Source organism: Acomys russatus, chromosome 13, assembly GCF_903995435.1.
Source record: "Acomys russatus chromosome 13, mAcoRus1.1, whole genome shotgun sequence".
In the NCBI taxonomy this organism is placed as follows: domain Eukaryota; kingdom Metazoa; phylum Chordata; class Mammalia; order Rodentia; family Muridae; genus Acomys; species Acomys russatus.
In genome coordinates this window covers 2,213,014-2,239,656 of record NC_067149.1, presented here as the reverse complement: position 1 = coordinate 2,239,656, position 26,643 = coordinate 2,213,014, and the positions used below count along the sequence as shown (strand labels likewise).

At 47.7% G+C, this 26,643-nt stretch overlaps 1 protein-coding gene across 3 annotated transcripts in view; it reads left to right on the top strand.

Moving 5' to 3' along the window:
* The first annotated feature begins 318 nt into the window (after positions 1-318).
* The window catches only part of Tmsb10 (thymosin beta 10), a 453,760-nt gene continuing 427,435 nt past the window's right edge, over positions 319-26,643 (top strand). For 2 of the 3 annotated variants that reach the window (XM_051154745.1, XM_051154744.1), the window contains exons 1-3: positions 395-449; positions 734-845; positions 1,126-1,181. In XM_051154745.1, coding sequence (XP_051010702.1) covers positions 746-845; positions 1,126-1,160 — 135 coding nt within the window. In that variant the 5' untranslated portion in view covers positions 395-449; positions 734-745 and the 3' untranslated portion in view covers positions 1,161-1,181. Of the gene's footprint in view, positions 450-733; positions 846-1,125; positions 1,428-26,643 lie in introns of those variants that run through there. The other variant, XM_051154743.1, reaches the window with a different exon arrangement.

The following is a 26,643-nucleotide window of genomic DNA, read 5'->3' as shown; positions in this document are numbered from 1 at the left end:
TGCTCGCCCGCACACCCACAACCCACGTACATACGCAACAAAACCCCAAGTCTTTCCCTGCTGCCCCTCACGTCCTTCCCGCGAGTGAGCAGCAGGCTCCTGGGAACCAGCAGGAGGAGATGCAGGAGGGAAAGAGCCTGCAGGGAGCTGGTGCCTGCCACCCCCAACAAGGGATCGCAGAGGGCGGTGAGCGCGGGCGGAAAAGGGCGGAGGCCCAGCAGGCTGGAGATGCTGAACACCCCCAACCCCCGCGCGCGCGCGCCCGCTGGCCACGCCCCCTCACGGGCTGGCCGCCCCCTCACGGGCTGGCCACGCCCTCGTTGCGGCGGGCGAGAGGCGGGGCGGGGCGCGGTGTATATAAAGCGAGGGGCGGGCGCCGATCTTTTGTCTCTTGCTGCAGCAACGCGAGTGGGAGCACCTGGAGCGCGAGCTCGGAGCGAGACTTCACGGTGAGGCACAACGCTGGGCTTGGGGGCCTACCCTGGGTGGGGTCGGGCAGTTTGTGGCTAGCGGGCGCGTCCCCTCCGGGTTGCAACAGGCGACCGGCGGTTGGAACAGTCAGCGGCTTGTAGGCCACGCCCTGGGGCTTCGGTGGGAGGGTGTGGTGGACGAGCCAGGGATCCTCGGCCTCCGGGCTGCGGGAACGCCCCGGGCCGGGAATGCCACGTCGAGGGGCGTCCGCGGAAGGCAGGGGGATCCAGGCCACCCACTATCGCCTTGGTTCGCCCATCAGGGTTGCAAGAAAATGGCAGACAAGCCGGACATGGGGGAAATCGCCAGCTTTGATAAGGCCAAGCTGAAGAAAACCGAGACGCAGGAGAAGAACACCCTGCCGACCAAAGAGAGTGAGTGTGCCCCCGCCTCTGGGTTCCCGCCCCAGCGCTCCACCCTTCCTTGCTGTGCTAGTCTGGCACCCACCCCCCACCCCCATCCGGCCGCTATTCTCCCACCCCGAATCTGAGAGACTATAGCCACCCTCCCAGTCACACAAAGCACTTTGTCCCTTCTAAACCTCTTCGTTGTTGCCCAGGCCTCGTGGGGGCTTCATCTACACCAGGTTTATGGGTTGGGTGTTGGGCTCTAAGGTGGTTCCATTCTCCAATGCCCACATTCCGCCCTTTGCAGCCATTGAACAGGAAAAGAGAAGTGAAATTTCCTAAAAGCCTAGGAGGATTTCCCCCACCCCATCCCACCCCGTCATCTCCAAGACCCCCCTCGTGATGCGGAGGAAGAACCACCTGCAAGATGGACGCGAGCCACAAGCTGCACTGTGAACCCAGGCACTCCGCGCCGATGCCACCGGCCCGCGGGTCTCTGAAGCGGGACCCCCCCTACTATAATCGGACTGCCAAATTTCACCGGTTTGCCCTGGGATATTATAGAAAATTATTTGTATGATTGATGAAAATAAAACACACCTCGTGGCATGGTCGGCGTGGTCTTAATCCTTTAGTTGAGTGCGCGTGGGCAGGGAGCGGCACTGGGAGTGAGTTGTGCCGCAGAGAAGTGGGGGGGGGAGGTAGTAGAATGGGCTAGCTTTGGGGGAAGAGATGTATCACTGTATTTTTTAATTTCCCTGCTTCGCCCTAAGGTTTTCTGGGTTCTCGTTTGCTCTACTCTTAATGCAACCCAGGTAAATTTTAACACCGTTTTGAAAAGATGTTGCCCAAAAGATTAAGATTTGCTTTTGATCGGCTCCTCAAATCCCACCGTCTCTTTCTTCCCGCTCTCCTATCTTTTACACACACCAGAAGCGGTGATTTATTAAAGTCTGGGAGGAAAGGGGACGAACAATCATTCTGGAATGTTGGAAATTGGGCGAGGTCCGAGTTCGTCTCACACACACACGCACACGCAAGGTTTTCTTCTGGATGTTACAGAATGAGGCGAAATAAGGGTCTGATCTAGTGAAACAATCGCGGGCTTTATCAGAACTTGGAGAACCGACATCAGTACTACAGCCACAGGGATCAACCTAGTTTTTTTGTTTGTTTTTTGTCTGGGAGCCTTCCGCAAATGCCTTACCCGTTAGATGGGGAGTGTAGGCCGAGCTGCCTCCGATCGGGAGATCTGAAAAGTGTAGGGAGGGAGTGTGCGGCTGCGCCTGCCGAGCTGGAGGTCACACTCTTCCATAACCCACGGGCAAGGGGTGGGACCAGCCCAGAGGGCCCTAGTGGGAGGAGCAGCCCGGGGCTACTTTGATGGCAGGGATAGCCTTTTCCTGGAGGAGGGGACGGAGGGAGACAATTGGGTAGGATTTGCCCCACATTTTTGCCTTAACCCCCAAGGGACTCGATAAATAGATGAGGGCAGTTAGTTCAAATGAAGTGTACCCTCCAGCAGCCACAAAAAATTTAAAACCTAGTAGTGAGGCTGGCCGTCGGAGGGGTGGATCGGAGGAGAGGCACGTTAGAGAACAACTCTTTTTCTCTGATATTAGTGACTCCCACAGATGCAGCTTTTGTAGTGATCCAGGGTAGGATGGGGCTGAACTGTGTCCCATGCTTGAGTAAATCTGTAGTTACTGCTCTTGTGAGAGAGAGGAGAAAGAACTTACTGAATCACTACAGGCATCATCTGCCTCCACCTTGACCATATTAAAGCCAGGCTGCCCCCCACCATGCCTCCCTTCCCCCACTGGTTTGTTGACTCTGGTGCCTTGGTTAACAGGGCAGAGACCATGATGAACCTGTGGTAATTACTATGGTTTAGGGAAGCCAAACGTACTCATTTCCCTTCCTGGGGCCCAGCTCTGGGGAGGAAGGAAATACTGCTAATTTACAATTGAGGCTAATGACTGACGGAAGGCTGCCTAGTCCCTTAGGGGCCAGCTACGTTAGTCAGCTTTGTTGCTAGAAGAAACACCTGTGAGCTGGAACTAGGAAGGATTTCTTTTGTCTTAGAAGTTCCAGTCTCTGGTCTACTGACCCTTGCCGGCAGCACAGCATGGTGGAGGTGCACAGCCAAATAAAACCACTGACCACCGGAAGCCCGTGGCCAGGAAGCAAAGGGGTAGGGGTTAGGGTCCCACAATGCACCTTCCACTTGGCCCCTGCTCTTAAAGGTCCCACTCAGTAGTGCCACACTAAGCAACAAGCCTCCAAAGTGTGGGACCTTGAGGATCGTTTCAAGATCCGAATGACAGGAAGAGTCGTGCATAGTTTGGGAGAGTTTTTGAGGCAGCTGTGGTGGTGCAAGCCTGTAATCTCAGCATCAGGAGGATGTGGAGTTTAAGGTCATCTTCAGCTAGCCAGTGGAGTCAAGATCTGCACGGGCTCCTTGAGACCCCGTCTCAAAAGAGAGGGGAGGAAAAAGATACTGGGATGCTTTGTTTCTGCAAAATTCAGAGGCCATGTTTGTGGTCCGCTTAGCTCAGTGTGGGTCTTCTGAGAGTTCTGTTTCCTGAAACTAACTGCAAAATACTCCATGAAAGAAATGCTAGGAGGCATGAGCAGTGGAAAAGCAGACAAAGAAGTTAGCTGTGACAGCGGCTGCCGTGGTGAAAGAGGAAGAGAAAGAATGAAGACAAGAAGTGAGAACAGGGCTGGCGTTTGTTCGGCAGCAGGCTCCTCCTCCGGTTGACACCAGAAGGCGTTCAGTGAAGAGAGAGGCCATAACTGAATGAGAACAGAAGCAACCTCAAGTGAGCCCAGGAAGGAAGGCGGGGGCGGTGTATCCTGTAGTCATTGGGAGGCCACTTATCGATTTAAGGGGTCAAAACACGGTGATCTGAGATGTGTGTGAGAGTGTGAGGAAGAGGCCGTGGAAGGCACAAATAGTAACTGCCATCTCCAACATCAGCACCAGCCCCATCACCAACCCAAGCCATCCCCACTAGCACCACTACCGCTACCACGATCAACATTGATGCCATGCCATGGCTGCGCACAGTACAAATGCTTGGACTCTTGCATCCAGCCTTTTCACACGGTTCTGGAGATCCTAACTCCAGCCATCGGGGCTCTGAAGAAAGCTCTTTTACCCACTGGCCCATCTCCCCAGCCCACCTCCACCTTATTTTTTGAGGCAGGATCTCTCAGTAAAGCCAGAATTTACTGTTTTGGCTAGACTTGCTGGCCCATGGGTTCTGCCTGCTCCTGCCTCAAAAGCACTGGAGTTACAGATGATGCTGCCACTCCAGCTTTTTACATGGCTGCTGAAACCTGAACTCAAGTGTTCATGCATGTGCAGCAAGCACTCTGCCCACTGAGCCATGTGTTTGAGTGGTTTTGCATGCATTTATGTATAGATACCATGTGTATGCCTATGGCCCTTGAAGGAAAAAAGTGGGTACCAGATCATCCGCTGAAACTGGAGTTACAGCTGGGTGGTACCACCATTGGACCACTGTGGGTGCTCCTGAGTTGTGTAAGAAAACAGCTGAGCAAACCGTGAGGAACAAACCAATAATCGGCATTCTTCCACATCCCATGCTTTTCGTTCCTGCGTCCAGGTTCTGCCCCAAGTTCGCTCAGTGGTGAATCGCAAACCAAGAGTCATAACTTGAAATCAACCCTTTCTTCTCCACCTTGCCTTTGGTCAGGTGTTTTAACACAGCTATTTTTTTTTTTTATGTTTAATAATAAAATATAAAAGAAGATAATATAAGGCAATAAGATAAAAATAAGGTTCCAGGCAGCAGACATTATGTTGTGGAGGAGTTTATTAGATGAGCATGCGGAAAGAAGGAAAGGGGGAAGGGGTACCCCAGAGAGACAGAGACAGGAAGAGTGAGAAGAAGAGAGAGACCATGGCGAGGGTTTGTCCTTTTATATGGCCCTGGGCAGGGCCACGCCTCTGTGGCAGGTAGGCAATGACATCACAGGTAGGCAGACTGAAGCAGAACTCTAACAGCTATAGGAGCCAAAAATAGCCCCTGAAGAGACTCTGCTTTTTTAGATTTGTTTTTGTTTTTTTGTTTTTTGTTTTAGAGACAGGATTGGCTTTACAGAGATCCACCTACCTCTGCCTCTCGAGCGCTGGGATTAAAGTCGTGTGCCATGGCGCCCATCTCCTGAAGGGACTCTGGCCAGTTAGATTACATTCCGGAAGCTAGCCCCCCAAGTCTATTCCCTTGTTTGGCCACTCCCTCCTCCTGAGGCTGACCACCGCGGTCCAGACCACAAAGCAATGAAGTCAAGCCATCAAAAGCCCCTTTGGCTCACCTAATTAACATGGCCAGATAAAGTTAAACACCTCATCCTAACACGGAGGTTCCCCCTTGTACCTTTTATAACCGGCCATTTTCCTACGTGCCACATCTGTCTCCTCTCTTCAGATGCAGTCCTTTGTCCAAGTACCCCCCCCACCCCTCTTCTTTGCCTCTTTTTTCCCCTCTCCTTTCTTCTCTTCCCTTTCTCCCTCATCCTCTATCCCGTCTTTGTCCCTTACCCCTGCCTTCTGTCCCTCTAGGGCGATTAAATCTCCTTTGTGCTGAGAATTCGGTCTTGGGGGCCCTGAGCCAATACTCTTTCTTTCAGCCCCCCCCCCCCAAATCTCAATAACTTACTACAACAACAAAACTACATGCCTTTAAGGTTCATATTACTACTCGGTTTCTTACCAGCTTGCCTTTTGATTCTGAGCAGCAGGCTGAACACGCAGGGCCCTCACTGGGGCACAGTGTTGTTACTATCGATGCAAAAGTTTACACTCAGTGCTGTACCCCTCTTTCCTCACACCTCACTTCCATCCAATCACACTGAGCAAAGCAAATCACGAAGCAAAGCGCCATCATAGGGAGAGAAAAAAAAAAAAGCTCAAACCCTGGGGTGGTTTAAAAGTAAGATGTGCCCCATAGGTTCATGTGTTTGGATACTTGTTCCCCACAGCTGGTTGCATGGTTTGAGAAGGTTCTGGAACCTTTAGGAAGTGGAGGCTTGCTGGAGGGAGTACATCACTGAGGCCCGGCCCCCATTTCCTCTTCTCTCAGCTTTCTGGCTGCCAGGCCAGCCTCAGACATCTCCTACCATGTCTTCCCCGCCAAGGTGGACCCTCTCCCTCTGGAAACACAAGCCAAAATAAACCCTTCTTTCCCAGCTTCCTTTGTATCGGGGTATTATATCATAGCCACAGAAGAATGACTAGAATAGACCTATAATATGATGGACTGTGTGTACCACAACGCACATACTTAGAAATGTTTATAAAGTATCTTTTTAAAATCTGAAACATTGGCTCACACCTGCAATTCCAACACTGGAGAGGTGGAGGCAGGGGGATCAGAGTTTAAGGTCATCCTTGGCTACATCATGAGTTGGAGACCATAAATGAGATTTTTTTTTTTTTTTTTTTTTTTTTTTTTTGGTTTTTCGAGACAGGGTTTCTCTGTGTAGCCTTGGCCATCCTGGACTCACTTTGTAGACCAGGCTGGCCTCGAACTCACAGCGATCCACCTGCCTCTGCCTCCCGAGTGCTGGGATTAAAGGCGTGCGCCACCACTCCCAGCTGAGACTTTTTCTTTTAAAAAAAAAGTTTTTTAAAGATTATCTTTCTTTCTTTTACCTTTATATTCCAGTAGGGGATCATGCGGATTTATGTTTTAAAGGTGTATGGAGGAGGGACTAAGTTATAGTTATCCTTAATTTTCATTTCAGAACAGAAAAAGGTCATCAAATAGTTGACAGATAAAGACATTTTGGTCCCTGAGGGTTGGTGACTGCAATTGCCTTTGTCGGTAGCTGATTCAAGAGTAAATGTGGGCTGTGATTCTGATGCGGGAGCCACAGGAAGAAACCTGCTTGAAAGCTTCTGGAAGGAGAAACTGTACAAAATGAAAACACGCAAATGCCATTGCTGAAGGATGCCATATCCAAACGAAGACATCTTGAAGCCATTAAAGGAAATTGAGCCGAACAAGGAGATATCATTAAAACATGGAAAGATTGTAAGGAGTCTCAGAGCTTCCAAAAAGGGCTTTATCTTTGAACTTCTTGTTGTGTGAGATATAAATTTCCCTGTGTCTAGTGAGACGGCTTGGCAGTTAAAGTTCTGCTACATGAACTTTAGGAACAGAGTTCCAATGCTGTGATTCCAGGGCCCAGAATTTGGGAGAGGCACCAGCCTTATGGGTAAGTGTGAGCTCTCTGTGTGGCTAGACATCGTCCATCAGTGAGTAAGGCAGGGAGCCATTGAGGAAGACTCCCAAATTCAACCTCAGCCTCCACACAAATGAAAACATGTATACATACGTGAGAAAATATATAGAGTTTTCTCATATACAGAAACTCTGTAGTTGGGTTTTCTATTATAGTAAAAAAAAAAAAAAAGAACTCTAATACCCATCATCAGAAATGAGAGAAGTCTAATGTCAGAAGCATTTGAGACTCAAGAGAAAGACCAACAGATGGAGGTTTGCTCCTAAGTGTCTATCAATCAGTAACATGGCTCTGCAGGGGAAGGCCCTGGACCAAGCTTGATGCTTGCTAGCTGGAGTTCAATCCTTGGACCCACACAATGGAAGGAGAGAATTAATACCATCAAGTTGTCCTCTGGCCCCCACACATACTGCAGGATACACACATACACATATAAATAAATATGCTTTCAAAAAAAATTTAGAACCCTGTCTTGAAAAAAAAAAAAAAACGAATTTAGGAGTGCTTGGTGCAGTAGCATACACCTGTAATTCCAGCACTCAGACAGGCAGAGGCAGGAAGATTTCTGTGAGTTCAAAACCAAAACCAGCCTAGTCCAGGACAGCCAAGGCTACACAGAGAAACCCTGTCCATAAATAAATAAATAAATACATAAATAAATACATAAATAAATAAAATGTTAAGTTTAGGAGCTAGAGAGATAGCTCAGCAGTTACTTGCTTGTCCACAGGACCTGAGTTCAGTTTCTAGCACTTACATTGGGTGGCTCATCTTTGCAAGTCCAAGGAATCCAGTAACCTCATCTGGCTTCTGTGATCACTTGCACACACACACACACACACACACACACACACACACACACACACACACGGTAGTGGACAGATTGTAAGGAATTGTCTGGCACACATATGGGGACTAGCAACTCTGAAATCTGCAGGGCAGAAAAGACATTGAAAAGCCCCAGCACCAGTTTGTACATGTTATGATCTTTGTCATTTATGTATTTATATATTTATAGCTTTATTTGCTATGTATGGCTGTTTTGCTTGCATGTACATATCTGGTGCCCATGGAGGTCAAAAGAGGGCATCAAATCCTCGGCAACTGGAGTGAGCCACCATATAGACCCTAGCAACTGAACCTGGGTCCTCTGCAAGAACAACACATGTATTTTTCTCCTTTAAAAAAAATTTTTTTTGGTTTTTTTCAAATCAGAGTTTCTCTGTGTAGCCTTGGCTGTCCTGGAACTCACTCTGTAGACCAGGCTGGCCTCGAACTCACAGAGACCCACCTGCCTCTGCCTCCCAAATGCTGGGATTAAAGGCATGCGCCACCACACCCAGCCCAAACAACACATACTCTTAAGTGCTGAGACATCTCTGTGTCCCTATTTGTTTGTTGAACCAAGGGTTCATATTGTAGCACAGGCTGGCCTAGAACTCACTATCTAGCCTAGGTTGACCTCAAACTCACAATAATTCTTTTGCCTTAGCCTCCTAAGTTATGGGTTGTCAGACAGAATCTTTCATATCACCTTCTGCTTCATATTGTAGCCCTGAGTGTGTGTGTGTGTGTGTGTGTGTGTGTGTGTGTGTGTGTGTGTGTGTTGAGGTAGCCCAGGCTGGCTTCAAACTTGCTATGTAGCTGAGGATGACATTAAACTGATCCTCCTGCCTCCACACGTTCTGAGACGACAGGTGTGTACAGCTATGCCAAATTTATATGGTCCTAGGGATGGAACCCAGAGATGTGTGCATGCAAGGCAAGGGCTCTAACAACTGGGCCACATGCTTAGCCCACTATTATAGTCTTCAGACAAAATTCCTTCTCAGGGAAATTAGTTTTTGCTTTTAAAGCCTTCAAGTGACAGGATGCCATCTTCCTATGGGCTAATCCCCTAGGAAGGGACTCACATCACCAAAACACCTGTGCAACAGCCTCTAGATTGAATGGGAGTAAATAACTGGGCACCAGGTTCTGCCCAAGTAGATGCAGGGCATGAAGCGCTGCAGTGTCGGAGGGACACAGTCTAGATTTGCCTGCATCTGGCCTGGGCAGCTGGGAGAGCACAGGAAAGCACTGAGGCCAGGAAATGACTGGCCCTGAGGGCAGAAGAGGGGGTGGGGGTTAAAGCAGGAAGGTGTCTCAGAGCCACTCTACCAGACCTCGGGAGCTACTCCTACACTTCCCTCTCTAGGATAGAAATCAGCTCTTAGACTTTCACTCCTTGGAGTTTCTAAGATGTGTAGGTTGGCCCAAGTCTATTCAATACAAAGATCAGAGAAAGTATAGTTTGTTTAAGGATAGCCGTTTTAAAAAAAAGAACTAAACAAAAAACATTCTAAAACTTTCTAATCTATTTATTTATCTCTCTACCTACCTACCTTCCTACCTATCTACCTATTTATCCATCTATCTATTTGTGTGTATGTACCTGTGTGTGTGTGTGTGTGTGTGTGTGTGTGTGTGTGTGTGTGTACATGCTCTAGGAGTCAGTTGTCCTTCCACCGTTCCACCATGTGGCCTTGGGAATCAAACTTGGGTCGCCAGGCTTGGCAGCAGATGCCTTAGTCACCTGACCAGCCCTTATGCTTGAGCGGCTGGTTCTGTCCTCACAGGGTTTCAGGGCTCCCAGCTCAGGCCACCAGGCTTGCCCCGGCAGATGCCTTTCCCTGCTGAGCATCTTCACAGCCCCGGAGACATTTGTGAAGAACGCAATTCACGATGACAGAAATAAGACTAGGGAGAGTTTTGGGGTTGGGGGCAACAGCTGGGAATGTTGCTCTGTTTGGAGAGTGCTGACCTAACATGCGGGAAGCTTGAATCCTATTCCCCAGCCCCCCCCAGGCGTGCTGGCACCTGTGTGGAAGTTTGAGGCCATCCTGAGCTTAAACCACATGAAGCTATGTCAGTGGGGGGGGGGGGGGGGGGGGGGCGGGGAGAGTCACCGGTAAGTCTTTCTGCGCTGGATCTCTCCCACCTACACACAAGCCAGGCACACACACTTTGTTAGTGCATAGGACAGTGCCAGGCCCAGATGGTTCCACAGATGATTTCTTTCAAAGCTGCAAGAAAACAATAACTTCAGTACCTCAGGATTTGTTTCGGTAGCTAGGAAGGGACATATGTCTCCTACAATGATTAATCTTGGGTGACAGCCTGACTAGAACCTCACAGCATTAGTTCTGGGTGTGTCCTTAAGTGTTCTTCCAGAGGACGTGGGCAAGAGCTGGGAAGAGCTTCTTTCTATGGAGGGAGCACCATCCAACCATCTGGGAACCCAGACAGAGCAAAAGAAACAGGCTCTCTCCCTCCCTCTCTCCCTCCTTCTCTTCCCGTCCCCCTTTCTCCCTCTCTTCTCTCTTCCTTAGAGCTGGCACACCCTCCTTCTGTGGCCTTCAGGGACTTGCCCCACGCTTCAGACTGCAAATCACATCACTTCCCTGGTTCTGAAGCTTTGAGCCTCCAGCCTGCAGATACCCTGTGATGGGACGTCTCTTTCTATATAGACTCTCTTGGTTCTGTTTCTCTGGAGAACCCTGGATAGCTCAAATGGCAACGTCGATGTTAATTTTCTTTCTTTCCTTTTAAAAAAGATTTATCTATCTTCATTGTATGTGTATGAGTGTTTGCCTGTATTTATGTGTGTGAGAGACCAGGAGGTAGACAGTCTTCCTGGTAGGGGGAAGGGCTGTGGCTACATAGTAAGCGTGGTGAGCATCCAAGATGGCCAAGTCTTCCTCACCTTCCTGACTTGAGACAATAGGCTGCCAGCTTCAAACAAAGGCTTTGTAGGATTCTGTTTCCCTGCCGGCGGGCCCCCTGTTGATAGACTTCCTCGGCAAATTTGAAACTGGATTGGGACCTGTTACACAACAGCTGTGGGCCAATTGACCATCTCTCTTTTCATCAAACTGACTAACCTTAAATAAGGGGAGAAAATCTCTTCAAAGACTAAAAAACAAAACAAACCCGGCCCTTGAGAAAAGACTAGAGTGTTCGGCCTTCGGAGCCCCTCTCCCCCACCTCCTGGCTTTACAGAGGATTTTCCTCAGTGAGTTTGTTGCTTGTTGCATGCAGGCATGCCTCACCCCGTAAACATTTTTCTTCAACTGCTGATTCTCTCTGCAGCTGTCTGTGGCGTTTATTTCCCAACTGCTACCTGTTGCACTTGAGATTTTTCCTGCCTTTTAATTCTTTAACTGGCAGAGAAAACAAACCTGATCCAGAGCCCTAGATTGTACCATAGGTATGTGCACCATACATGGGGTGCCTGTGGTGCATATACATACAGAACAAATAAAATAGACTTTTTAAAATTATTATGTATATGGTGTTATGCCTGCATGTACACCTGCATGCCAGAAGAGGGCACCAGATCTCATTGTGGATGGTTGTGAGCCACTATGCGGTTGCTGGGAATTGAATTCATGACCTCTGGAAGAGCAGTCAGTGCTCTTAATCGCTGAGCCATCTCTCAAGCCCAACATTTTTTTTTTTTTTTTAATTAGGGGAAAAAATGTATGCCCCAGTTCTCCAGAACAGTCAGTGCTCTTAACCTCTGAGCCATCTCTCCAGGCCCACAGAATAAATTTTTAAAAGCAATAGAGCCAGATGTAGTGGCACACATCTTTAATCCCAGCACTCCAGAGGCAGAAGCAGGTGGATCTCTGTGAGTTTGAGGGCAGCTTGGTCTACAAAGTAGGTTCCAGGACAGCCAGGGCTATTACACAAAGAAACCCTGTCTCAAAAACCAAAGAGAGGGGGCTGGAGAGATGGCTCAGCAGTTGAGATCCCGTGCCCTCTTCTGGCCTACAGGCTTATATGCAGGCAGAACATTGTATATTTAATAAATAAATATTTTTTTTTAAATTTAGACGGGCACCCTGACATCCGTCTTCATTAATCCTTGAAGTAGGTGGACCTCTCTGAGGTCAAGGCCAGCCTAGTCTACATAGTAAATTGCAGGCCAGCCAGAACTACAGAGTGAGACCGTGCAGAAAGAAGACAGAAGTTGGGACTAGGCTTTTGTGATTTGAGTCTGAATATCCCCTCATTGGGTCACTGAGGTTTGAACACTTAACCCCAGCTGGTAGCTATTTGGAAAGGCTGTGGAACTTTTAGGAGGCAGAGACCTGCTGGAGGAAGTGGGTCACTGTAGGGTGGGCCTTGAGACTTTAAAGCCAGGCGGGACTTCTGGCTTCTGTCTTGCTTCCTGAGTGTGGAGTCACATTCCCACTCCTGCCACCATGCCTTGCCCCCTTCCCATGCCCCACCCCCACCCCCCACCTTGATGGAATTCATCCCCCCCCACAACTGTGAGCCAAAAGAGCCCTCATTCCCTTAAGTGCTTTTCTTGTGGTTCTTATGCCAGCAGCAGGAAAGTAAAGCTGACAGCTCTAAGACCTCAAGGCTGGGCCCCAGTGCCGTGCTTCCCCCATCCAGGCAATGGTAAAGCTCCTGGAACATTCTGCTACAGCCCCACAGCCAAAGGATGAGCGTTCCAACCTGTGAGCCTGCGGCAGGCAGTCCACATTCAAACCACAGCAACCCTGAAACACAGCAGTGCTTCCCTTTCCATGAGTGGCAGCCTCCACCTTAATCCCAGCTCTCAGGTGGCAGAGACAGGCGGGACTGTATTAGTTCCAGGCTAGTCTGTCTATATAAGGTGTTCTAGGCCAGCCAGAGCAACAGAGTGAGATCTGGTTTTCTAAGAAGCAAACAAACAAACAAAACTCATTTGAACACAAATGGAAGTATCTCTGGAAATGTCCCTGTTTGTATTCCGCTGCCGGCTTGACATCCTTATTAGCACACAGAGCTGAGAAGATCCTGTGCATGCTTGCCTCTATGCCCGTGCTCCCATAGACCCTCACCTTCCCGAGAGATTGCTGCTCCTCAGCCCGCCCTTCCTTGTTACAATTCTGCAGGTGCTGCTAAAATGAAATAAAGCAGACAGATGGCCTTCGGTTAACTGTTCCTGTCTCTTACACACCGGTCCCTGAAGTGTTTCTAGGGAGCTGGTCAGGCTTTCCCCCAGCTAGGGTCTCCCCATCTGAGCTCAGGTTCTGGGTGCTATGCCGCCCTTTGGGGTCCTCTTCTTTGTCATCATTACGTAAGACTGTTTGTTGCCCCACTCAAACATAAGCCTGACTCTCCATCCGTCCCTCCTCCAAGCCAGAAGAGCCAGGTTTAGGAAACGAACACGGAAGGCTATTTTACAGCTAGGCATTATGGGATCTGACAACTCAAATCGATTTCTTGAGCTTACATTGGCTGTCTTGGAAGGGCTCATGGCTGAGGGGCACTTAGATGAAGCTGCTTTGAGGCAGAATGGTGGGGATTAACCTCAAGGCTAACCTCTACTGAGCTCAGGAGGTCAAGGTCATTTGAAAGGATGGGATGTTTCTGACTTGCTGTGACTGTGGTGGGCACCTGTAATCCCTGCAGGGAGGCAAACCTTGGTTATATAACAAGTCCAAGGCCAACCTGGGCTGAGTTAGACCCTGTGTCAGAAAACAACCAACAAATTAAGGCCAGCAATACTTACATAACCTGGCTTCTTCATCAATTGAATTGTGAATGAAATCACACACACACACACCCCAAGGAGAGAAAATGCCATCTGGTGGCTGGCCAAGGAGGTAGTCCCAGAAAACAGTGTTGGAGGGACATAAGTCTCATTTAGCACTGTATGACTGACGACAGCATTTACAATCTCCTGAGGGACAGTTTCCTCTCTCAGATGCCAAAACAAATGGTATGCCTTGGAATTAAACAAGGTGGCCCTGAAAGGACCCGTCCCACAACCCCCTATAGCTTATAAGGGGGTGGAACCTGCTGGCCAAAGACAGATGCCCAAGACAAAGGACACAGAAAGGCCGGGCATGAGATGGGTGGAGCAAGATGACACATGCATAGGGATGCCTACGGGTGGCCCAAGGAATAGGCAGGAAACTGGAGTGACCTATAAGTAATTCTTTTAATGTAGCTTATAGATTTTTGCTTTTAGACCAATAGAGTACTAAGCAATGTTGATTGTTTGTTGAGCCAGAGACTCATATACTTTAAAAGCTGACCTGGAATTTGCTTTGTAGTTAAGGACGACCTTAAACTTTTGATCCCCACCTCCACCTTCTGAGGCTCATGCTACCAGATGTGGTTTAATGCAGTGACTGGGATCAAACTAGGGCTTTATACACAGTAGGCAGGTACCCTACTGACTGAGTCACACATCCCAGCCTGTGCCTGAGTGCATGTGTGCATGTCTGCATGTGTGCATGTGTTTAGGCTGCACTGAAAATAGTGAGGCCTTGAACTCACTATCTAGCCAAGGCTGGCTTTGAATTCGAGGACTAGATTCCAGGTGTGAGCAATCACTACTAACTCTGTTAAGTTTAAAAGAAACCAACAAACAAAAACTGAGACAGAATATTACGGAGCCCAGTCTGGTACCAAGTTCATTGTATGGCCAAGGATCCAAGGATGACTATGGGCCCCTTAGTCCTCCTGCCTCCATCTCCCAAGAGGTAGGATTACAGGTATGAGCCATTATGCAAGGCTTCTTTCAAGCCGTTTTGAACTGGAATACCTTTCTATGGCACTCGCTCTCTGACCAGACCCCACCACTACCCCCTAAGCTGCGCTGTTATGTTATCAATTGTCCCAGAGGCACCTGCTTTTGTGACCTTGTGTAGTATGGCTACAGTACGGTGCCAGCACCCAGTACCACTTAGTGATGTTTGGGGTTGGCCCCTCCACCAGTATTGCTGTACTAGTTCAGGTGCCTAGGCTCCCAATCAAACATTGCTTAGCTAAACCTCACCTGGTTTTCAGACTCGGAGCTGAAGGACAGCTGTCCTGTCCTCTCTTTCATTGTCACTCTGGTACCCCATTTCCAAGATGCTGTCACCTTCCCTCAAAAGGATTTCAGTTCTGCCTGGGAATGCTCATGGAACCCTGGGTGGTTTTGAGGGGACACAGACATCTCTTAAGCAAAGTTACAAGGATCTCAGCCCACGAAGGCTGCAGATCTGGCTACTGTAGCAAGCAAAGCCCAGACCTCACGCAGGGCAAAGGTGCGCCATCTGGTGGCCCTCGCTGGAGTGGCAGCAGATAAACGGAGCCCATTCTGTGTTGGCTTTTCTGTGGTCCTGAACAAAAATTAAAATCTGGAGAATAGTCTAATACCTAAAGGTCACACCAGAGCAGGAACAGCAACAGAAGGAAATACCAGCATAAATTCTTTGGAACCAAGCACGGTGGCATGTGCCTGTGGCCTCAGCACTAAAGAGGCAGAGGAAGGAAGTGTTCCCACAAATTCAAGGCCAGCCTGGACTACCTACAGAGTTTCAAGAAAGCCAGGACCTCATGGAAAGGCCCTGTCTCAAAACACAAAGGAACAAAAAAACTTTTATTTATTTTTGTTTGTTTGTTTGTTTTTGTTTTGTTTTGTTTTTCGAGACCGGGTTTCTCTGTCTAGCCTTGACTGTCCTGAATTCATTTCGTGGAGCAGGCTGACCTTGAACTCAGAGATCTGCCTGCCTCTGCATCCCAACTGCTGGGATTAAAGGCACGCGCCACCATGCCTGGCTCAAAAAACTTTTCTATATTTTCCATCCTTAAAAAAATGTATATATCAGGGGCTGGAGAGACGGCTCAGTGGTTAAGAGCACTGTCTGCTCTTCCAGAGGTCCTGAGTTCAATTCCCAGCACTCACACGGTGCTCATAACCATCTACAATGAGATCTAGTGCCCTCTTCTGGTGTGTAGGCACACATACAGGCAAAGCACTGTATACATAATAAATAAATCTTTTTTTAAAAGGTATATATCTATGGGGGAGTGTGGCTTGAGCACAGGACACCACGCATGTAGAAGTCAGAGCAGGGGCCCCTTCTCTTCTACCATGTGGGCCCTGATGAACTTAGGGCATCAGACTTGACAGCAAATTCCTTTGTCCCCTGAGCCATCTCACTGGTCCATTTCCTGTCTCAATTGATCGAATAGCTAATTGTTCAAAGTTATAATAACAACAATATCAATAGTATGGCAATGTATGTCAATTACATTGGATTTTGTGATAGAGTGTAATTAAGTGAAATAAAGGACACCAGTGTTTATAGAAAAGTACCAAGTCTCCATTGATTCATGGGAAGGTGATTGCAGCTGTCAAAGATCAAAATGTCCAAGGTGAGCACAGTGGCGCACGCCTGTAATCTCAGCACTCTGGGAGGCAGAGGCAGACAGGTCTCTGTGAGTTCAAGGCCAGGCTGGCCTACAAAGCAAGTCCAAGACAGCCAAGGCTACACAGAGAGACCCTGTTTGCCAGCCATGCTGCTCCTAGCCAGCCTGTACAGGCTGCTACTACAAAGGCACTTAAATCACCATGCTTTTCTTATCCTGTGTAGAGGCCTGGTTGAGGGATTAGGCATTCTTTAGATTATTAGAAAAAGGAAAGGCAAAGAGAAATAATAAGTAAGTACATCAGTGTAACTGAGTAAAAATGACTTCTATTGGGGATTTATCACAGTCAAATTCTGTTGTTGTTGTTGTTTTCTTTGTCAGGGTCTCACATATCAGCATCTTATCTCTAATTTTTTTTTTTTTTTGAGACAGGGTTTCTCTGGCTGCCCTGGCTGTCCTGGACTTGCTTTGTAGACCAGGCTGGCCTCAAACTCACAGCAATATGCCTGCCTCTGCCTCCTGAGTGCTGGGATTAAAGGCGTGCACCACCACGCCCGGCACCTCTAACTTTCCATATACCCAAGGACGACCTAGAACTTCTGACCTTCCTGCCTCCATTTCCTGAGTGCTGCAGTCTGGCTTACAAGGTGATGGGCACTGAGCCCAGGGCTCTGTGTGTTTTAAACAAGCACTCTACTAATCTGGCTAGGAATCGGAAGGTTTGGTTTTTTTCATTGCTCAGTTCCCAACACTGACAACAATAACCAGCACATGGTAGGTGCTTAGTATATATCTGCTGGCTACAAAAATGTTTCCACTGGTATAAATGCAGAATTAAATAACATTATGTATATGAAAACCTGGGGGGGAGAGAAAAAAAGAAAACGTACGTGTGTGTGTGTGTGTGTGTGTGTGTGTGTGTGTGTGTGTTATATGCTCACATACATGTTCAGGTATCCTGCTCTATCCCTCTCTGCCCTGTTCTCCTGCCAGCTAGGTTTCTGTCAACTTGACACAATCTCATGCATTCAAGGAAGACAGATCTTCAGTTGAGAAAATGCCCCCATCAGATAGATTCCTGTAGGCAAGTCTGTGGAGGTATTTTCTTGATAAATACTGGTGTGGGAAGACCCAGCCCACTGGGGGCAGTGTCATCCCCTAGGCAGGCAGTCTTAGAAGGCATTAGAATGCAAACTAAGCAAGCCATTGAGACTAAGCCAGTAAGCAGTATTCCTAGGTTCTTTGCTTTAGTTCCTGCATCCAGGTTCCTGTCTTGAGTTCCTGCCCCCCGACTTCTGTTGATGCTAGTTTTCAATGCTATCTTATGTGGGGCATTTACTGCCTCTACCTCCCTTCTCCACCCCAATCCCTTCTAATACTCCAACACTAGATATAAGAGAAAGAAGGTTAGTGGAAAAGAGAGGATTGGGATCCCAACTGTTTAAGATGAAGCCTCTCTCTCTTTCTCTCTCTCTCTCTCTCTCTCTCTCTCTCTCTCTCTGACTCTGTCTCTCTCTCTGTCTCTGTCTCTCTCTGTCTCTCTCTCTGTCTCTATCTCTCTCTCTGTCTCTCTCTGTCTCTGTCTCTCTGTCTCTCTGTCTCTGTCTCTCTGTCTCTCTCTCTGTCTCTCTCTCTCTCTCTCTCTCTCTCTCTCTCTTTCTCTCTCTCTCTCTCTCTCTTTCTCTGAGCTCTTGTATTTATATCCCTCAGAGTCCTCAGAATTAAACTAACTTCAGCTGGCAAACACCATGCCCCTCTCTGTACTACATGAGGCAGGCCATTACCAGCTGGCAAAGGCCATGCCCTGCATGAGGCAATTATCAGCTGTGAACAGACTAAAATCTCACACTTGGAATTAAAACAAAAACATGTTTATATGACATAACTGAGTTTTAAAAAATATTTTTATTTATTTTATGTATATGAGTGCCCTATCTACATGTACACCTGAATGCCAGAAGAGGACATTAGATTGTTTAAATGGTTGTGAGCCACCATATGGCTGCTGGGAATTGAACTCAGGACCTCAGGAAGAGAAGACAGTGTTCTTAACCTCTGAGCCATCTCTCCAGCCCTCATAACTGAGGTTGGGTTTTTTGTTTGTTGGTTTGGTTTGGTTTGGTTTGGTTCTTCTAGACAGGGTTTCTCTGTGTGGTCTTGGCTGTCCTGGACTCACTTTGTAGACCAGGCTGGCCTCGAACTCACAGCGATCCACCTGCCTCTGCCTCCTGAGAGCTGGGATTAAAGGTATAGTGGGCCATGGGCTAAGACTGCCATGGGGCCCAAGGCTGACCTGAATTCTAAAGTAAGACCTATTCTCAAAAAAAAAAAAAACAAAGAACAGCCGGGTGTGGTGGCACACGCCTTTAATCCCAGCACTCAGGAGGCAGAGGCAGGTGGATTGATGTGAGTTCGAGGCCAGCCTGGTCTACAAAGTGAGTCCAGGATGGCCAAGGCTACAAAGAGAACCCCTGTCTCGAAAAACAAAACAAAACAAAACAAAACAAAAAACCCAAAGAACAGGGGCTGAGGAGATCCTCAGTAAAGTGCTCCATACACAAGTATCGGGTCCTGAGTTCGGGTTCCAAACCCATGTGAACACCAGGTAGGGTGGCAACACTTGTAATCTCAGTGCTGGGGAGTCAGATACAGGCTGATCTGGGGTTCACTGACCAGATAGCCTTGCCTATGTGTGTGGTGAGCTCCAGGCACATGATGACGACAACAAAATAACACAGCAAGGACAGCACCTCAAAAGGAGGGATGCCCAAAGTTGGCCTTTTATTTTATTTTTTATCTTTTTTTGGTTTTTCAAGACAAGGTTTCTCTGTGTAGCCTTGGCTGTCCTGGAATAACTCTGTACACCAGGCTAGACTTGAACTCACAGCGATCCGCCTGCCTCTGCCTCCCGAGTGCTGGGATTAAAGGCGTGCGCCACCACGCCCGGCTCTAAAGTTGGCCTTCACACACACACACACACACACACACACACACACACACACACACGTTTTACCAACCACCTCCCCTCCTCAAAATAAAACATAAAGGAACTAGGCTGGGGACAGCAACTGCCTGAAGACTAGAAGCCAGGGACTCGCGGCTCTTACAGGGCCACCACCAGAAAGCTGTTCTCACCTGCCTGGCCCATAAAGTACATTCCTACCCTCTTTTGAGGTTTCCAAAGGAAAGGGGGGTGAGAGGGGGTGCCTCTGACTCACTTCCTTGAAGGAAGACAGGATCATCTTTCATCTTTGAATGTACTCTACATTTGGCTAAATTTAAAATGTGAATAATGAAAAGAAAAGGGCTTGGAAGAGGTAGAGAGGCAGAGGACAAAATTATTTATGAAGACAGAATCAATCCATATTTTGATACCGTCAGTCGCTGCGCTCCCTGAGCTTCTGTGGCTTTGAACATCCCAGGACAGGTTTTAGAAGGAGCTGGAATCTGCAGTTGGTGGAGCCCCGCCTTCGTGGCAGCCAGTCATTACACTCTGGTTTTGCATGCTTTAAAAGGGGACTCCCCCACCCCTCACTCCTGCAATTCCTGGAACAGGAAATGCTGACGACAGGCTGAGCCTTGACCAGGGACTAAAGGCTTTCAGAAACCACCTGCATCTGAGAGCCATAGAGGCCAAGTCGCTGGCTGAGCCACACAGCTGCCAGCAGCTAGACCTAAGCAGATGACCCAAAAGTCTGAGACCCAGACTCCTTTTCAGGAACAAGCCCGGAAGCTGTGAAGCCTCAGGACCTCTTTTCTTCAGAGGGAGAAATGAAGGGAAAGGAAAGCAAATATTGTGATAAGCAGCTGCGGCAGGATCAGCCTGGGCTACTAAAAAAAAAAAAAAAAGCTGGGTGTGGTGGAGTACGTCTTTAATCTCAGCATTCAGGAGACAGAGGTCAGCATGGTTTCCACAGAGAGGACAGCCAGGGCTACACAGAGAAACCCTGTCAAAAAAAAAAAAAAAAAAAAAAAAAGCAGAGCAGTGCTATGTCCTGTGATCTCAGTGGTAAGATGCTGAGATGGGCCTACCAATGAAACAGACACCAGAGCATCAGGATAAAGCCATGAAGTTCCCAGAAATGGGTCCTAGAGACCAGAGTAGGGGTCCCTAAACCAGCCTGGCATTGGGTTATATTTTTGGTGGTGACCACTACTGAATTTTAAAAGTCAAAGACCAGAAAAGCAAAAAGCAGGATGCTCCCTGTAATGCCATCACTTTGGAGGTAGAGGCAGCCTTGGCTGCGGAGTAAGTTTGAAGTTAGCCTGTCTTGATGGGGGGGGGGGGTGGGGGGCAGGACCCAGTTTCAGTCTGGCATACCATCCCCCAAGTAGCCCCCATATAGAGAGAGTAGAGGATGAATTTGGAACCAGAGAATGTGGTAGGCATTGAACTCAGGGCGCCACACTAACCTACTATGGTCTGTATATGTCATTTGTATGTGCATGCAAAGGGTTTTCCTCTTTTTTTTTCCTACACTATAATGTGACACACAGTTCCTTGTAATGGAAGTTTTGGTTTCTCTGTCAACTCAATTATATTACGAAAATATGTTTTTGTTTTCATTCTAAGTGTGGGATTTTAGTTTGGGCTTTGGTGCGTCCACAGGTGATAATGGCCTCCTGTGGGGTGTGGTCTTTGCCAGCTGGTAATGGCCTGCCTCAAGCAGCACGGAGAGGGGAGAGGCCTAGGACTCTGAGGACAATAAATTGGAGAGCCCATAGAAAGAGTGTGTGGCAGCCAGGGCGTGGTGCCACACACCTTAAATCCCAGCACTTGGGAGTCAGAGGCAGGCAGATCTCTGTGAGTTCAAGGCCAGCCTGATCTAAAAACCAAGTCTAGGACAGCCAAGGCTACACAGAGAAACCCTGCCTCAAAAAAAAAAAAAAAAAAAAAAAGTGTGGCTTGTGGTGGTGTCATGTGGCATGTAGCAGTTTGGAGAGATCAAAGATGGACAATGTGGCCTACAGAGAGAAACGTATCAACACGGTGGCTTGGAAGAGACTGCTTGCTGTGTTTGCTGTTGACGGAAGTTGGTATTGACCAGAAGAGCCCAATTGACCCTAAACATCCAGGAGAAGTAAAGGGGTCTGCGCCCCATCTCCCCACTAACCTTTTTCTCTTACCCAGGGTTAAGGGGTTGATGGAAGGGAGGTAGAGGCTTCAATACCCCAAATAAAACAGAGTTTAAAAACAAGCGTCAACCGTTCCTATGAGCTTTTCCCCTATCCGTGTGCCTTATAGGATATTCCAGATTATCTCAAGAGTTTCCTCCTTGTCTCCATTTCTTTTCTTTTCTTTCTTTCTTTCTTTCTTTCTTTTTTTTTTTTAAAGATTTATTTATTTATTATGTATACAGTGCTCTGCCTGCTGCCAGATGACAGCATCAGATCACATTACAGATGGTTGTGAGCCACCATGTGGTTGCCGGGAATTGAACTCAGAACCTCTGGAAGAGCAGTCAGTGCTCTTAACCGCTGAGCCATCTCTCCAGCCCCCCACCCCCCCCACCCACCCTCCCCATTTCTATGCAGTGTTTCATCAAATAGTGGCGCCTTCTTCATTGTGTTGAGCATTGGGCTTGTTTTTTATCTCAGAGGGTTACCAACACTCCTGCAGTACTAAACTCTGAAAAGGTTTGACTTTTCTCGAGCTAAGTACAGTCCCTAGGAGAAAAATAAATGAAGAAGAGGAGGAGGAGGAGGAGGAGGAGGAGGAGGAAGGAAGGAAGAAAAGAAGAAAGGTGAAAAAGGAAGAAACGGTGGCACACTTTTGTCAGTTGCTGCCACTCTGTCTTCCATATAGCTCATGCCGATTTCACTGCCCAACCTGTACTGCTCCAGCTACAAATGGTGCCATCCTAACCCCTGTTCTGGGAAATTACTCGACACAGGCTCCGGGGTCGATGAGTTGGCTGTATAGTGGGCACAATTCTGGTGGAAGAGAATCTTTCCTCCAGCCATCCAACTTTCCACGGTCGTTTGTCTGGTGAGTCTACCCATGCATGAGCTACTACTACATTGACTCACCTTTGGACTTCGAGGGTCATACACAGCAAATAATCAATAAAGGCTTATGGTGGGGTGTTCCGGGTAGTTTTCTGTTAACTTGACACAAGCTAGAGTTATCTAGGAGGAGGAAACCTTGATTAGTAAAAAAAAAAAAAATCCCTCTAACAGAATGGCCTGTAGGCCAATTTTAAAGGCACTTTTTTTTTTTTTTTTTTTTTTGGTTTTTCGAGACTGGGTTTCTCTGTGTAGCCTTGGCTGTCCTAGACTCACTTTGTAGACCAGGCTGGCCTCGAACTCACAGCGATCCGCCTGCCTCTGCCTCCCGAGTGCTGGGATTAAAGGCGTGCGCCACCACGCCCGGCTCTAAAGGCACTTTCTTGATGAATGGTTTGGTGTAGGAGGTCCCAGGCAACAACTGGTGGTGCCATCCCTGGGCAGGTGGTTTAAAAAAAAAAAAAAAAGTACAGTAATTTCAGAGAGTACTCCCATAGCTGAAACTATAAAGGCTTCAAGCAATGAACCCTTAGTTGTCAATAGGTTGACTGGAAATTTCAAGCATGCATCTTCTATTCTGCCAATCACTGAATTCTCAGACATAACCAGAAGAACACCAAAGAAACCATTGACGAGAGCTGAAATAGGAGAAAAAAACGGAGGAAAGAAGAGTGGAAAGAGATATTCTGAAAGAAATGTTTCCCTACGAAGCAGCTACCCCAACAGGAATTAGCACTAGTTGCTGCAGACCAATCAAAGGGGCTGCAGGCCGGTCGTTGGAGCTCAGCGACTTCAGGGTGGAAGAACCGTTCTCAACTAAATACACCCCGAAGTACGTGCCCTTGGCAGACGTCAAGTCGGAAAAGACAAAGAAGGGACGCCTCGTTCCCATGTGGTTAAAAATGTTGCTGTTTGTTCTTTCTTTCTTTTTTTTTTTTTAATGTTTATTTATTATTATGTATACAGTGCTCTGCCTGCATGTACACCTGCAGGCCAGAAGAGGGCACCAGATCACATCATAGATGGTTGTGAGCCACCATGTGGTTGCTGGGAATTGAACTCAGGACCTTTGGAAGAGCAGCCAATGCGCTTAACCTCTGAGCCATCTCTCCAGCTCCCCTGCGGTTTGTTCTTGTAGCCGTTTTTCTGTTTTTGGTCTATCAAGCCATGGAAACCAACCAAGGGAATCCCTTCTCTGGTTTTCTTCAAGATGCTAAGACATCTGACTGAAGAAATCACTTCGGCACATTCAACTTGATCTCCCATTTTTAATAACTGTAGAAAAACATTTGTGTCCACTTGTTGACTGAAGAACTAATTGTGATTTCACCTCAGTTAAAGTCAGTGCTGCATTGAAAAGCAAACAGGATATGCACACATGGACCTCATTTCAATATTCTGGACTTTGGAGATCACATTGTGCCATATGAAAAATTTTTTTTAGCTCTGGAACTTTTTTGTAGGCTTTATTATTTTTTTAATGTGGACATCTTATTTCACTTTTGGGGGAAAATGCGTTGTTTTGTGTATTTGAAAAACAAAGCAAAACATGGTGATGTAATGTGAAGCTACACATTAAATACTTGGAATTCTTAAAAAAAAAAAAAAAAAAAAAAAAAAAAAAAAAAAAAGGCAGGCTGAGCAAACTACAGGAGCATGCCCATAGACAGCATTCCTCCACAGCCTTAGCTTCTGTTCTGCCTCCAGGCTCCTTCCCTCTGTATACTGACTGTGCTCAGGATGTGTAAGGTACAAACCCTTCCTCTCCGGCTTTCTTTCCCTCCTGTTTACCACAGCAATAGAAAGCAAAGTAAGAAATGGGGGCTGGGAATATGGCTTGGTTGGCAGAGTGCCTGCACAGCATACACAAAGCCCTGGGTTCGATCCCCAATATTTCACAAACCAGAGGTGGTGGTGCACTCCCGTAAGTCTATAACTCTAGCACTCCAGAGGTGGAGGCAGGAAGATCAGAAGGTCAAAGTCAAAGGTCTGGCAGATAGCTCACTTGGTAGAGTGTTTGCCTCACAAGCCTGAGGCCGTGAGTTCAGCCCCAGTGTCCATGAAAGTAAGTGAGGGATGGTGGTGAACTCAGAATGCTGGCAATGAGGAGGCAGACACAGGAATATCCTGGCAGTGCCATTGCTGGCCAGCTTAGTTGGTTTGTTCCAGGTACTAGAGAGTGCCTCTGTCTCAAAAACTAGGTGGATAGCTCCTGAGGAAGTTGACTTCTGGATCCCACATACACATGTGCAAATACATGCACATATATACCACACAAACATCTTACATAGATGAACACACACACACACACACACACACACAGAAATACAGATTACTAAAGGACCTGCTTTGATGGCATATTTTGAACCCCAGCATTCAGGAAACATAGGCAGGCAGAGTTCGAGGCCAGCCTTGTCTACATAGTAAGTCCCAGGCCATGCAGAGCTACACATGAGACTCTTGTCTTGAAAATAAACAAATAAGCAAACAAACAAAATTTTGGGGGTGGTAGAATGTATCAGTAAGTAAAGATGCTTTCCAAAATAAAGCTTATATTAGCTGAGAGGACAACTTAGAATTGGGTTTCTGTGGGCCTAGCAGCACTGGGGGGAGGCAGAGACAGCAGGCTCACTGGCTGGGCAGTCTACCCAAAATGGTGAGCTCTATAGTCAATGAGAGAAAGTGGCTCAAAATATAATGTGGAGAGCCACTGAAGAAGGTAAAGTCGACCTCTGGCTTCCGTACAAACATACAGATCCCTACCCACCCACACACACCATGCATGTGCATACACACACACACACACTAATAATAACACATAATTAACAACAACAATAATAATAAGATAATTAAAAATTTTTAAACCAAGCTTAAATTTAACAAAAGAAAAAGGGAAATAAGAAGGGAAGTAGCTAAGCCTCTGGGTCCCACTGTATGAGAACTCAGGTGAGAGTGATCTGCAGCTGCCCTTGGACGTGGTGCTGGGTGGGTTTTTCTTTGTTTGTTTTTTCCTATTCTGTATTTCCCAAGAAAGATTACTTATTAACTATCTGAACAGGCCTGTGCTTTGAATGCCTTCGAAGCATCTTGACTCAGCCACAGGCATGGGTAGCTCCGTGTGCACATGCTGACCTTAACCCCAGGACACAGCTCCCACCTCAGTTTTGCATGAAGGCTCAGTGGGGCCATATTGCCAGGTAACATGGAAGTGTTTCCCCTGGGGGCTGCTCTGTGCCAGGCATTATGCTGGGAAGATCTGATTTCAGAGAGATCTCACACACACACACACACACAGACACACACAGATACACACACGTGCACACACACACAGGCACACACAGACACAGGCACACACACAGACACATGCACATAGAGACACACACACATACACACACAGACACATACACACACAGTCTCTCTCTCTCTCTCTCTCTCTCTCTCTTTCTCTCTCTCTCTCCCCAGTAAATACCTGTGACTTGTCTCTCAGCCCCACCCTGAAGCCACCCTACTTCCCCCAAGACCTTCTGCAGGTCCCTGAGCTCAGAGATCGTTCTGGAATTTGGTCCTGAGGCATCAGAGTGACTCTGGGAACTGACCAGGCATCGGGGATAACAGACTTTCTCTTCAGGGCTTGACGTACCCATGCAAGAACAAAGGGGAGCCTTGTTGCCAAGTAGAAGGAGCCCCAAGACCAGGAAGTAGGATGGGGTGACTAGGGAGTGGCAGGAGCTCAGACACAGGGTGGACAGGCTGCCACAAGGTGTGGGCAGGAGCCTTAGAGGAAGTGTAAGGAAGACCAAGTACCAGGCTTCTGTAGGCTCTGACCAGCATCTGAAAGAAAGACATCAAAGGAAAAGCAAAAAGAGAGTTACACCTTTCTGAGTCAGGACTCAGGAAGACAAAGACACCCACCTACAGTCTCACAGCATCTCACAGGGACTGGTGTTTGCTGTTGTTTTAAAATTACATTTATGGTAGGCATAGTAGTGCATGCCATTTTTAAAAAAGATTTATTTATTACATATACAACGTTCTGTATGCACGTGTACCTGCTCACTGGAAGAGGCACCAGATCTCATTATGAGCCACCATGTGGTTGCTGGGAATTGAACTCATGACCTCTAGAAGAGCAGCCAGTGCTCTGAGCCATCTCTCCAGCCCATGGTGCATGCCTTTAATTCCAGCACTCAAGAGGCAGGCAGATTTCTGTGAGTTCAAGGCCAGCCACAGCTACACAGTGAGACCCTGTTTCAAAAATAGGCCAGGCAGGGGTAGTGTACACCTTTAATCCCAGCACTTGGGAGGCAGAGGCAGATGGACCGCTGTGAGTTCGAGGCCAGCCTGGTCTACAAAG